The following is a 15,251-nucleotide window of genomic DNA, read 5'->3' on the forward strand; positions in this document are numbered from 1 at the left end:
ACGTAACACTTACGAAAGATGAGCAGTGTTTAAGCCCACAAAGTTCCAGTCTGAATACCTGAAGGGACTGAACTACTTGGAACTCTAGGAATACATAGAAAGGTTATATTCGGCTGGCTCTTAAAGACATGGGATATGAGGACGTGTATTATACTCGTCTGCCTCAGAATACCTTGTGTGTGTGAATGTGTCTTGTGATTTGAAGTAAATTATATTTCATAGCAATGAGATCCACCAATTTAAAGTTCTTGCATATTTATTCCCCTATAGGAATTTTGCCTCGTATCAGACTGCGGCCTTTTCCTCCTATTTCCGTCCAGATCCTATCATTAAAAGCTATATAGCCTATAAAGTGTTTTAAATAAGACACGCGAGAAAAGAACACAGGATCTCCTGGCAGGAGCTGACTGCGATGAAATCCTAAAAATCGTCAAATCCGTTACTTCTGGATCAGCTTCATGCTAAGAGGCAAAGTACAGCCGCCCATATGTTCAAGCAAGTACCACGCCAAGAAGACATACTGGGGAGTGAAGTTGAGTCCCAAATATTCTCAACACTTTAAAGTACGAATCTAGTCTAAATGATATTTACAAAACTCAGTTCGAACCTCACAGAGAACACACTGAGTCTCCATTAAAAAGAGTTCCTTAACGCGTTTTGCGGGATTAATCTGTGTTTACTCTGAGAATCGTATGAAAAACGTACGGACTCTGCAGGAAATGCGAGAACTTTTTTAATGTTAAACACGTGGTACACATCAGATGAGGGTTGGTGGTTAGCTTCACACTTCAGCCGCAATCTCAGGAGAAACAGGCCACAGTGGATAAGAATCTGAACTGGATCAAGCGCCAGTAAATTTATGAGAGTAGTTACAGATCATATTTTGATTCTGCTCTGCTATAGGGCTGTAAGAAATTCTCTGATATTTAGAAGCTAAGTGCGTGGACACCTAACCCACAGGCTGCGTGTTTCCCAGCAGTGTATGTACAATCCCAAATAAAATAAGAAGACAAAAACTGGACACGCTTGTGAATCTTCCTTTCTTGGACATTAAAATGTACCTCTAAAGATCAAGTACGAAAAGTTAAACGATATTTTCTCCCAAGCTCAAAGAAAGGGGACAGACAGCGAAAACAGTTTGACAGGAGGCGCAATAGCAGACAGACGATATATCCTAGCGCGTTACATTGGCTGTCAAACGAAGACACGGAATAGCCTTACTTAAGATTGAAGCTGTGGGATATAAGGCATAGCAAAGCCTGTATCGTGAAAGAACACAGATAGACGTGCATCTGTTTTAACAGACAATCTCGTCCTGACGAGTCTAGACGTCAATCGGTTGTCAATCAATCACAACAATGCGTCATGTCAGATCGGCGCAAGATTACATGTGTTTCAGAGAGTACACGGTGTAACGTATTCTGTGTTATGTAACACGTTAGATGCAAGCTTTATGTGGAAGAACATCAAAATTTTGCTGTGGACTGACATGTGGAAGGTTAACTCTCTGCTCCCGAGTCCGTATAATGATTTTTACATCACTTAAAAGGGTTACAACAATTATGGAACAATGCACAGCTAGGCGTAGGTTTCTATCTGAGAGTCAGTCATTTTAGCTTGAAACGGATACATGTACTGCTATTGCAATCAAGCTCATTAACAAGCAAAAGCGAATAAATACAGGAAAATAAGAACATTACGTCTGTTTCATAAATCCACGCAATAGAGTCCATCTTCAGAAGCAAACAGTCGCTCAGTTAGTCTGGAAATTAAAGTCCTATCATGGCCCGCGAAAGTCACTGCTGTATTCTTGTACTGGACCCCAACAATGAGCCAGGCGAATCGAGTTCACACCTTTCACATTATTTTCAGAGATTGTTTTAATATTGTTTAATATTTAATATTATAATATTATATAATATTATTAAATATTATTAATATTATTTAATATTAATAATACCTTACCATCTACGCATCAGTTTTCTAAGCTATCCCTTCGCTCCAAGTTTTCCTACTTTCTCTTTTATGTTTTTGCACCTATTACACTATTGCTAGACGTGTCAATCATTCAACAATCCACAGTATTATCATACACCACAACAATATATTGCACAGAAGACTAGTAATGTTCCTCATATAGAACAACCAACCATCTATAAAGGCTCTGGCCGTGTCATAGTTCAAGTGGTTAGTTGCCGGCCTCCCACCGCGGCGGTCCGGGTTCGAGCCCAGGTCAGATCATGTGGGATTAGTGGTAGACAAAATGGCATTTTGGTAGATTTTCTCCGAGTACTTTGGTTTCCCCTGCCAATTCTCATTACGCCGACTGCTCCACCTTCATCATCTATCATCCTGGGCGGGAAGAATAGGCCAATGAGTGGCTGATACGCCAAGTGGACTAAGGCTCACCTCACTCCAAGAAAATAAAAAAAAAAGCTACAGGCGTTTAATCCTCCTATCTTCAGAAGGAAACAGAACAAATCCTGACTAAACTGGAAACATGGTCAAAATAAAATCATGATTTCCGGATTTGAAGAAGCTGATTTAACCTGTCACAATTTATAATAAAATGAAAACACATGAATTTAAAGAAACAGTATGGTTTGAGGCTTCGTGTGGACTTGGGTGATACTTAAAGCGAATAGCTGACATGCCTGGAATGATCAGCTGAGATACTAATTTAATAAGTAACAATTTATCGGAAAGCAAAAAAAAAGTAATTTCCCCCGTGCTTCACTAATTAAGCACTACGCCACGAAGGCGTATGGGTGAACTGTTGTATAGATCCATATTTTCTTGACCTCGGCACTAATTAGAGGTGAGTTGTCAGCTTCAAGCCCCGGCAGCTTTACCCCCGGGAACCATTGGATAGGAGGTAGAGTGGGCCCCAGAGCCGGTCTGGACGACATGGAGAAATAAAAATTCTTGACTCGAACCCCGATCCCTATGTCGTCCAGCCCGTAGCCAGTCGCTATACCGACTGTGCTATCCCGGCTCCCGCAACACTTTATCAATCACTGTAAAATTCAATAAATAAAAATTTAGATACTGTTAGCTCTCTATTTCATAAACACGTAAAGAAAATATTGGGATCTCCTAACGCCTGTAGCGTTCAGATTAGATTTGCATACGTAGGCCTATGTTACAATCAGTATGTAAAATGAACCATCTGATGGAAACTTATGTTAATTAAGTAGACAAGAGATTTATGACATAACTGCTAAATGCGCACTTTGCTGCCCTAAGTCTTACAAAATGTCCTTCCTCTGACAGATGTATGCTTCATTCATTATACGTAATATTAAGTGTCACAGCATCAAGCCAAGAACCTGTCCCACAGACACACACCTAATCAGACCACACTGCACAATACAAAATCTCAACTCCGTGGTTCTAGTCCGCAAGAAAACTATACCGACCGAGCGACCGCCGCTTGCCGACAAAGTTAGTGCCAACTTTAGCGGATAGAGGGTGTCGAGTGGTCAGCGCAACGAATCCCCACGGCCGTTAATTACGGTTTTCTAGACCGCAGCCGCTATTTCCTTGAAATATCTCTTCAATTATCCTCAGGAGGCTGAGTGCATCCCGTTCCAGACCCACTGTTTCTCAGAAAATCTGATAGCGCCGGAAATCGAACCCGGACCTCTGTATATGTAGCCAGGAACTCTGACCACTAGACCACAGAGTTCAAAATATTGTAGACTCTCTCTAGCACAAAGCCCTAGTTCACAGGCCTACTAATTTGTATGCCTATGTCAATGTTAAGCCTATGCTTATGTACGGGGACATACTGGGAGTAAGTGGGTTCATGTAGTGCTTAACGCCATCTGTCGGAGAAGCGTAATAATAATCGTTGAACAATTGAAGACCAGGCCAGTGACGTGGCTGGCAGCGGTCTGGACGATCGGAGTTTTAATCTCGGGGAAGGTAGGCTGTCCTGTCTTTGCCATCCCTCCCAAACCGGCTCTAGAGCCGACCCAGCCTCGTACGCAGATAATCCCGGCAGTAACAGGCCTGCAACAGCAGGAAATTCTAGAGAGCCATTACGAAAATTTATAGCGCCAAGGCGACCTGGCGAATTTCAGCAAGCCTTATTATCTCCGTCGTCGTCGGAATCATCATAATCACCATTTTTTATTTCTAATAGGGTGGGGCTAGGTCCCTTGTACTGCGGCCACTTCTGGCCTATTGTACCAGCCCCAGATGATAGGTGAGGGTGATTGTGAAGCAATTGGTGGAATGAAGATTGGCAGGGGAAACCGAAGTACTTGGAGAAAACCTGCCCCATCGCCACTTTGTCCACCAGAAATCCCACTTGACCAGATCCGGGATCGAACCCGGGCCGCCGCGGTGGGAAGCCAGCGACTAACTGCTTGAGCTATGGCGCGGCCATAATCACCATTACCATTATCATTATCACAAGTAGCAGCAGTACTACCATCATTCCCAGTATTACCAACTCATTCTTCTTTCCGTTACACTTTAAAGAGGGCGAAACTGATTAGATAAGCTGAAACTATGAAAAGCGCCTGCCTCTGTCTCTCTCTTCAGCCTCAAGAATTCTGCATTCCAACAGTCTGTATTGCTATTGCGTTTCTGTTTGATATCCAATGGTGAAAAGACGCGAAATTATGCGAATTCCGCCTGGCACTGTAAAGGTTCATTCGTCTCACAGTTTGTCTCCATTTTGTAGGTAGGAAGCACGCTTTCTGTACGTACCTACACAGCCCAATTAGATAGATGACTACTCAAACATAGCAGATAACTGGCGTAAGATATATTACAAATGTCTGCAATTAGTAATTTGAATCCACTGCATATTTTGCAAACCAGTGTACATATTGTAACGTGTATAAGTGACTTAAGAGGTGGTTATGAAACACTTACTTCGTAGAAGTAACTAAAGCGCTGCCGTTAATTCACACACTCTGCAGTGCACTACAGCACGCACTAAATCATCTTAGTCTGCTGTAACTTCACCGGTTGTCTCCTGGTAACTAACGGCTTCCAAAGCTGTAGCTTCCTCAGCTTGTGTTCACGTCCTTACACCTCGGCAACTGTCTCACAACTAACTGAACTCTAGACTTGTACTGCTTATAACAACTCGGCAAGGACCGCACAGAAAAGCGCTCCTATTGTTGCGTGACGTCACCGCGGACGTATTCCTAATTTACGTGTGAACGAGCCATCGCCAAGCAACGGGCCAACCGACTTCTAAAAGGTTCTTGATAAGTTTATGCAAACAGTGACCGACAGAGAATTTTCTGTGAAGTAACGTTTTAAATTATACCACAGAGATATGAGCACGAATCTCTGAAAGTGAATGTTTGCTCGATTTGTTTATAACATTTAAAAACACTTAATTATTTAATCTCATTTTCTTTCAGTCAGAACTTTCAATTCATAATTATCCACCCTTAAAACATGGCTCTAAAAAGTTTGTTCTTATTTTTATTCTGCCACGAAGCAACCAGCTACATGGTTTATGTACTGAAGCGTTAAAGAGAAAGATTAGTAGATCCTGCAGTTATAGACTGTGCCTCAAAAACGGCGGAAGAAGAAATGACCGTAACCTAATTTTAAGATATCCGAGTGAACAAAGTGAATCTATTATTTTAAAGTTCTAACAGACATCCCAGCAGTTAAGATTAAACAGAACGATTAATGAATAATGAATAAGAAAGGACAAGGAAGGAAGCAGTAGTGTCTTAACATGAGGTATAAACCCGACATTGTACTAACAGGACTGAATAAAATCATGAATAACTTGTCAGTCGAGTTGTCTCCACAGTCTGATTCCCGGACCTCTTGAACGTGAAGCAAAAGTTCTGATCACTCAATCGTCGAGTTGGGGCGTATGGATTAGAGAAAACTTCGGGATGTTTCTAACATGATAGTAAAAGTAGATAAACAAGATATAAACAACTGTGGGACGAGAATTATATAGCTCGGAGTCCTGTTGCATAAAAAGAGAAACAAACAGATTTGTTTTGAGTAGCATCTCAATATGCTTCGCGTAACTATAAATCTTCTTGTGATATGCCTCGTAGTGTGCTTGCTGTTACGTAAGGGGCGTTCGGATATCCGCGACGGGAGAGCAGACGTGAAGACGGGTCGACTGCACGCCCGCCGAGGTGCAGTGGCCACGCCCTACGTTGGCTGCAACCCGCCCCCAACCACATGCAGGGCTGGGGAACAGATCCACATAAACATGTACATGTCTATTCCAAGAATTCCTCACCGAGGGCATAAAAATGTATAAATGGATAACAACGTGTCTGTAACGGGTAGTGTTCAATTCAGTTTCATTTCTGGCATGGTTAGAGCAATCAAGCGGGATCTGGTCAAAGGGGCCGTTCCGATATAACACAATATAACACAATTAATTTACAAGCGTCAAGTTGTTGTTGAAATAAAGTTCTTACACACAACTAATTTTCTATAATTACGATTGCAAAAAAGATTTTCAAAACTCATCCAGCATTTGGGCGGGGTAATGAAGAAAGAAAGCCTCATTTAATTTCTTACTGTTTTACGCGGTACGTAGTTAGTTGAGGCACTACACTACAAGCCGGAAGGTCGCGGGTTCATGTTCCGATGAGGTCACTGGATTTTCTATTCAATTAACTTAATCCTTCCAGCCGAACTATGGGCCCTGGGGTCGACTGAGTACCAGGAATTTTCCTGGGTGGTAAAGCGCGGCTGGAGCGTAAGGCTGACAACCTTACCGCCATCTGTGAGCCGATTGTCTAGATAATGTGGGACCCTCAACGTTTCACAACCATACGGGTCTCCAGGGCCTGGAACTGGGATAAGCTTTACTTTTTTTACTTTTACTGTGTCATACACCATGTGAATAACGTTCAAGTGAGTTAGTCTGTTTTCAAGAATTATGTTCAGTAGCGCTGTTTTGCCTAGCAAAGGAGTTCTACAATAGACTACGAATCCAAAATGGGGCAGACCCACATCTTAGGTTCATGCTATATGATCCGCCTATTCTAACATTCAGATTTCAGCCGCTAAGCTTACGGTAACGGCAGGATTCACACATTGGTATCGGTAATACGTTGTCCAAATTTAGCAGTTATCATCCTCGGCCCATTCCTCCTTACGATGGATTTAGGACAATTTTAAAACGAGTAATTCCATTACAGCCAAGTATAGTAAGGTCTACGAGCACACTACTGAAGAACACGGAATTTAAGTGAGCCTATGTGATTGCCGCGCCATAGCTCAAGGGACAAGTCGTTGGCTTCCCACCGCGGCAGCACGGGTTCGAGCCCGGGTCTGGTCAAGTGGGAATTGTGGTGGACAAAGTGGCGCTGGGGCGGGTTTTCTCCGAGTACTTCGGTTTCCCCTGCCAGTCTTCATTCCACAAAATTCTGCATCATCATAATCACCCGGGACAGGTATAATAGACCAATCAGTGGCCGCCGTGCTGAGTGGACCCAGCTGGACTCCACCCCCACTAAGCGAATTTAAAAAAAAAAGCCTATGTGATCTAACAAGTTGGAAGAACTAATCCACTTTACAGCCACAACGTTATTACGTAATATAGGCCTATTCTGATGCGAGTCCTATGAGCTGGGTATATTTTTCGTTGTCAGTCAACTGATCTTTCGGCATGCCGACATGAAAACATATAGCTCTACAAGAATTTTTTTTTCCTTGGCACTACAGCCCCAGTGGGCCTAGGCCTACCTCCATGAACTTCTCCGTTCACTTCGGTTTTTCTAGATCTTACACATTCGGTAGGACTCCTTGGGCGGGTGATCAACTCGTCGCAAGGCCTCTACCTGTACACAAACACAGAAAAACACAAACTAAACATCCTTGCCCTGAGTGGGATTCGAACCCACGATCCCGGCTTCCGAGCGAGCGAAGACAGTGCATGCCTTAGACAGCTCGGCTACCGTGACTGGCTCCTACAAGAAAATTACAAGTTGCTTTATTGGGAAGCTGCCGAACTGATTTTAATGCAGAAACGACAAAAATGGAAAACAAATCAAGACAGAATTGAGATACAGGGCTGTAAACCTATATTTTTATGTCTTGAAATTTACTGTGAGACTTATGAGGGCAAATGATCCGGGAACGATGTCAAAATTTTTCGCCTCGCCAATGTAACTAGGAAAAAACTGGAGGTCTTAATCGGAGGATACGAACCACGGGTATCCCTGGTCCTTGCTTTGGAGGTGACAACTTGCGGCATAAAATTCATAATAGCCTTAATGATGATAAAAATGTTTCAGCTATAATACGGAATATTTTCGCGGCACACAGCTGCTACGTCCTTCATGCAAAATGTTTCAGTACAGCAGTGAGAAGTCTTGGAAGATGGAGGCCGAAGACCAAATTGTATATCCACTTTACATGAAACCATGATGCATAGGCTGACACACTTCCAAGGCGTCTTTGAATTTACATGTGTTATATTTCACTATGGACCATAGCATCTGAGATTACTTGTCTGGAGTTAATTGACAATACATTAGGCCTCGAAATATTCTAATACGTCGTTAGAAATTCAAAAATTGAGAGCAAAGTGACGTAAATCAAGCGCAACATGGAGAACGTTGTCCGTCCATATGATGGATGCTTCGAATATAGAAACAATTACGTTGGCTATAAATTTTCACCAGGACCATAATTATTTATTCATACATCTCCCTTCATGCTGTAGTGCTTAAATTCGTTGAGCACAGGGACAACTTTACCTACCCTTTTATATATCCCTTCATTTCTTTATCCAATAAAAAGGAACATGCATTTTTGTGATAGGACAAACTACTTACTTACTCATGGAGCTGAGCCCTTCTGGAGGAGCCGCCAATTCTGCAGCTACTCAAGAACTTCCCAGCATTTTATGGAACCCGAAGGTTCATTACCGTGTTCACAAGAGCCCTCCACTGCTCCATATCCTGAACCAGATCGAAGCAATCCATACCATCCCATTCTATCTCTCTAAGATCCATTTTAATATTGTCCACCCACCTATGCCTTGTCTTCCCAGTGGCCTCTTTCCTTCTGGATTTCCCACCAATATCCTACATACATTCCTCGTCTTCCCAATTCGTGCTACATGCCCTGCCCACCTCATCCTCCTTGACTTTATCATTCTAATTATACTTGGAGAAGAGTACAAGTTCTGAAGCTCCTCATTATGCAGTTTTTTTTTTTCACTCTACCCTCAGTTCATCTCTCTTCGGTCCAAATATTCTCCTCAATATCCTGTTCTCAAATACCTTCAGTCTATGTTCCTACCTTAATGTCAAAGACCAAGTTTCACACCCATACAGAACCACAGGCAACAATTATAGAGGACACACTACTACTAGACACGAATAGTGGGTTGTAAGTCTTTCGAAGTGACCAGATACTAAGACAAAGAAAATCTGAAAGTGAGATCAGACATTCTCACAGCCGTGTATATATAAGGATTGCTGTAATCTTTGTAGTGATGCTTGTAGAGCGTTAGGTGGGCATATCAAAGTTTCAGAGGGTGGAAGGCGTTGACATCTGATTCCTCGAAAACGTCGGCACCTTTCTACTAGACGCACGGGATCATAAAATTTCTCTTACATCCCTTGAACTCAGTTTACTGATCCAATGTAGCGCGTATGGCTGTACAAATTATTATATCGACACTTGAATAAAAGCCATCTCTTCAAAGACTGGGCCCAGACATGAGGGGGCAATATTAAAAAATTGTTAATGTGGTGATGGGTGAGGCAAGGACAGATCTCGCTCGTGATAGTGGTCACTGACGGGCTGTTTCATTCACACGATAATGAACCTTCGGGTTCCGGAAACATTTCTTGAGTAGTTGAAACACTATCACATTATCAAAAAGGTTTCTACTGTCTCGAGTTAGTTAGATCCAATTCATATTAGTAGCACTTGGCCTGACCGCCATTCTATGACGTGTTACAGCTGACAGCATTCGTCAATGTAAAGTCCAGCTAAGTCGCTGCTCATCAGGCAGACAAGCAAACGACAGGTGTCAACTCCTTGGCATTAACAGTGGCACACTTGAATCTGAGTCTTGGAAAAACACAGACGAGTTTCGTAGCCAATTGAAAGTCTTTCAGCTCAATTTACACCTTAGCATATAGATTATCATATCATCTGTGTAGCCCACATCGGAAGGAAAAATGCTCGGCCAATGTGACGTCCAACATCACACATGCAGGTTGTTTCTGTCAATTTGCTTCAAACCGGTACCGTCGAATAAGACGTGGAGATCGGCTATGAATGTTGAAGTTACATGAACAAAGGCCCATGCTAGGAAAAATGCCAGGAAGTCATAAAAACCTAAATAAAACCCTTAGTCAGAACTGGAAACATTTTGCATAATTTGATCCGGATGTCTCCTATATGTAGGACTATTATGGGATTCAAGTGCACACAGAAGTACTGTGTACTTTATTTGACAGAAAAATAAAGGCAACTTTTTATTTAATGTAATCCGAAACTTAACGGCGATCTTTAAACGAAGGCCTTTTTTTTTATTGCTAGTGGAGTGGGACTAAGTCCCTTGTACTGCGGCCACTTCTGGCCTATTGTACCAGCTCCAGATGATAGGTGAGGGTGATTGTGGAGCAATTGGTGGAATGAAGATTGTCAGGGGAAACCTAAGTACTCGGAGAAAACCTGCCTCAGTGCCACTTTGTCCACCAGAAATCCCATTTGACCAGACCCGGGATCGAACCCGGGCCGCCGCGGTGGGAAGCCAATGACTAACCGCTTGAGCTACGGCGCGACCCTACCAAGACCATAACTTTAAACCATGTCTGATAATTTTGATGGTTCCTTTTTAACCACTGAAATCACCAAATGCCTAGCCGAAGTTTTAATTAGCCTTGACTACTTGCTATTTGATCATATTAAGTTTCAAATCATTGCCAATGGTAAACAGGATTAATTTCATGAGAAAATATAACAGGGCTATACAATTTAAACGAGACGAATGACAATATAAGAATCCCGTCTTCTGGGATGTGTCGCCGTGTATATCTTGTGTGAACCGACGTTTCGGAGGAACGTATCACCTCTATCTTCAGCGTAGAAAAATCCGCGGGCGAGGAACCAGCGTGAGCAGGTGGCCGTTGCTCACGCTGGTTCCTCGCTTGCGGATTTTTCTACCTTGATGATGGAGGCGATATGTTCCTTCGAAACATTGGTTCACACAAGACATACACGGCGCCACATCCCAGAAGAAGGCCTTCTTCATAGTCACCGCCGTGAAAATCTCAGATCATGCACAATGACAATCTGTCAAGTTCATAGCAACACAATTTTATACTTCGTAAGAAGTTAGGCCTACAAGCAGCCGATAGGAGGTTCCGTGTAATGTTCGGGAACATAAATTTCAACCCTACTGTAACAGTAGAACTTATGCTGTAAAATAAACCGTCCACAAAAATCCCCAACCCGAAATTCCTGACAAACCAACAAGCAATTTCATACGACACACTAAAAGAGCCGTGCTGTGGGGTAGGTATAGGGGCAGAGGGCGGTAGGGGATTAACAAAAATGTACACATGATTCATGAGTTTCGGAACCACTCCAGTATTGGACACAATAAAGGCGTTTGTTATTCAGTCTCCACCAGCCGCAAGTGCAGTATAATATGAAAGTTGCGAACCACTGCCAGAGGGCGCCTCACCACCCCCTGCCCACTACAACCAGCCTAATTAGGATGCGGCCAGCCTAACGTTACATACAGTACTTGTAACCGATACCCTGCAGGGACCCGCTATGCCTATCGGGTTGCAATTACGTATAATGTTTCGCTGTATGTGTCTGCAGAGAAGGACGGGGAAAAACCCTCTCTGTGGCGTCACATCCAAACAGCATTAATTTAGTTACCGCGATGTAATGAAAAAAAGTGGATTGCAGTGTTGTGTGTAATGCAGTCTAGTCTGCAACACCGTCCTCTCTGCACAGAGCGTAACAGTTCCACTTTTGGATAACTCGCAACGTCGAATGTAGTTCTAAACGGAATTTGCATACTTACAACCGTAACTCGGGCTAACTTAATTCCCGGACAGCATCCAGATCGCTCTCTGGGGCTCTATTAACTGTCTTTACATATGTATTGCTTTTCCTTTAGGGTCAAACAATGCAGTACTGTAAGCGGCCTCCGTAGTCTAGGGGTAACGTTCCCGCCTCATGACTCAAGGTACGCGGGTTCAAACCCGGCGGAGGTCGTGGAATTTTTAAGGGCGGAAAAATTCAGGGAACAAGGCCTCCGTGAGGGACTTTAAGCCGTGGGTCCCGTGTCGTAGATTTACGGCACGTAAAAGATCCTCATGTCTCTAGGAGACCTCTGAGCAAAATTAGGCAACAGTTTCCCGCCCAAGTAGTTTCCAACGCCTCTGGTAGAGGGGGGAAATATCGGGTACCGACGGCCGACCTCTTTGGTTGAACGGGGCTGATAGCACGCACCAGTACCGGTAGGGTATGGCGACAGTAGAAATTAAAGGGGGACGCACAATGGACCAATAACTGGTCTAAGTGCATGGGGAAACCCACCCCCTCTAATAATAATAGTGCAGTACTGTATACCGGCCTACACTGAATCATATTCTCTGTACATCTACATCAGCTATTGAAATACATTTCTAATTTCAGTCAATCGGGGGCCCACCGTAGCGTAGTTGGTTGAGGCGCTATGCTACAAGCCAGAAGGTCGCGGATTCGATTCCCGATGAAGTCAATGGGTTTTTCAATTGGCCTAATTCTTCCAGCGGTAATACGGTCCTGGGATCTACTCAGCTTCTAACAGAAATGAGTACCTACCAATAATTTTCCTGGGGGTAAAGGGCGGCTGACAACCTTACCGCCATCTGTGAGCCGACGGTCTAAAGAAAATGTGGGAGCCTCGANCCTATGGGCCTCCATGGCTTGTTACAGGGATAGCTTTACCTTTACCGTTATTCCATCATATTTATTTTAAGAATGTTAATGCGTCTAAAATTTGTTGTTTTATTATTATCANGTAAAAAAAGTGGATTGCAGTGTTGTGTGTAATGCAGTCTAGTCTGCAACACCGTCCTCTCTGCACAGAGCGTAACAGTTCCACTTTTGGATAACTCGCAACGTCGAATGTAGTTCTAAACGGAATTTGCATACTTACAACCGTAACTCGGGCTAACTTAATTCCCGGACAGCATCCAGATCGCTCTCTGGGGCTCTATTAACTGTCTTTACATATGTATTGCTTTTCCTTTAGGGTCAAACAATGCAGTACTGTAAGCGGCCTCCGTAGTCTAGGGGTAACGTTCCCGCCTCATGACTCAAGGTACGCGGGTTCAAACCCGGCGGAGGTCGTGGAATTTTTAAGGGCGGAAAAATTCAGGGAACAAGGCCTCCGTGAGGGACTTTAAGCCGTGGGTCCCGTGTCGTAGATTTACGGCACGTAAAAGATCCTCATGTCTCTAGGAGACCTCTGAGCAAAATTAGGCAACAGTTTCCCGCCCAAGTAGTTTCCAACGCCTCTGGTAGAGGGGGGAAATATCGGGTACCGACGGCCGACCTCTTTGGTTGAACGGGGCTGATAGCACGCACCAGTACCGGTAGGGTATGGCGACAGTAGAAATTAAAGGGGGACGCACAATGGACCAATAACTGGTCTAAGTGCATGGGGAAACCCACCCCCTCTAATAATAATAGTGCAGTACTGTATACCGGCCTACACTGAATCATATTCTCTGTACATCTACATCAGCTATTGAAATACATTTCTAATTTCAGTCAATCGGGGGCCCACCGTAGCGTAGTTGGTTGAGGCGCTATGCTACAAGCCAGAAGGTCGCGGATTCGATTCCCGATGAAGTCAATGGGTTTTTCAATTGGCCTAATTCTTCCAGCGGTAATACGGTCCTGGGATCTACTCAGCTTCTAACAGAAATGAGTACCTACCAATAATTTTCCTGGGGGTAAAGGGCGGCTGACAACCTTACCGCCATCTGTGAGCCGACGGTCTAAAGAAAATGTGGGAGCCTCGACGTCTCACAACCCTATGGGCCTCCATGGCTTGTTACAGGGATAGCTTTACCTTTACCGTTAGTCAATCATATTTATTTTAAGAATGTTAATGCGTCTAAAATTTGTTGTTTTATTATTATCATCATCATCATCATGGAGGTGGTGTTCAGTAGAATAGCCTTCTTCAGATTAGTGAAATGGAGTCTAAATAACGAAATTTTAGAATAGTTGTAAGTAAATTATTCTTACCTTCTCCAATTCTAAAAGATGAAACCGAAGCACTTGAATAGCTTGAACCATCTGAAAACAAAAAAGGCAATCTTTAATTAAATAATGAAAACTGTTGTCAAGACATGCTTATTTTGTTTCACATGTTTGACTCTCTGGCTTATCCGAATTCACGGTTAATCAGCGGAAAGATGAGAACTTGTTGGCATTAAGGGCTCTGTCCACCGCTTTAGGAAAATGCATCGCAGAAGATACTTCATACATACATCCATGGTCATATGCAGACTAGAAAAGCGAGTCAGAAACACTACGGGGCCACTGCGGCAGCTTAGAGCGCTGTATTACGAAAGCACACTAATTTTGAGAAATTTGTGAATATTCGAATATGCTACCACAGAAAAGTGTTAAAAAGTATAACATTAAGGGCAAGCTAAGTTGACATGTTTATTCTCGGGACTCAAGCAACATGGAATACAGACGATAGGCTATTTAAATTACTGTTTTAAATCATGGCATATCACGTATAGGAAATTACAATTAATATGTATCTGTTTAAAGATCGGTGCCGTCAATGCTTGAAGCAGAAACGCTAAACTCATATCTCGGTAATTATAACTGCGCATTCTACTCAAGTTCCACGTCTGCTGCATAGTACATAGGAACTTAATTTCATTAAGCGCGACAAACAGATTTCATGTAAGATCTGAGGTTTTCACGGCGGTGACTATGAAGAATGCAGTCTTCTGGGATGTGGCGCCGTGTAGATCTTGTCTTAACCGACGTTTTGGAGGAACGTATCACCTCTATCTTCAAGGCAGAAAAATATGCGAGCGAGGAACCAGCTTGAGCAGGTGGCTGCAGACTGAGTCACCAGTCGAAAAACACCTAGCTCTGTAACAACATTATGCAGCCACCTGCTCACGCTGGTTCCTCGCCCGTGGATTTTTGTACCCTGAAGATGGAGGCGATACGTACCTCTGAAACGCCGCTTCACACAAGATATACACAGCGCCACATCCAAGAAAACGGCA

The 15,251-nt window shown here is 43.3% G+C and overlaps 1 protein-coding gene across 10 annotated transcripts in view; it reads right to left on the reverse strand.

Annotated features, from left to right (window-relative positions):
- LOC111863322 (homeobox protein homothorax) overlaps positions 1-15,251 on the reverse strand; it is a 1,160,896-nt gene that overhangs the window by 688,723 nt on the left and 456,922 nt on the right. For all 10 annotated transcript variants that reach the window (XM_023849545.2, XM_033751014.1, XM_023849541.2 and 7 more), the window contains one exon: positions 14,242-14,292. In XM_023849545.2, coding sequence (XP_023705313.1) covers positions 14,242-14,292 — 51 coding nt within the window. The remainder of the gene's footprint in view (positions 1-14,241; positions 14,293-15,251) is intronic.

Source organism: Cryptotermes secundus, unplaced genomic scaffold, assembly GCF_002891405.2.
Source record: "Cryptotermes secundus unplaced genomic scaffold, Csec_1.0 scaffold159, whole genome shotgun sequence".
Lineage (NCBI taxonomy): Eukaryota > Metazoa > Arthropoda > Insecta > Blattodea > Kalotermitidae > Cryptotermes > Cryptotermes secundus.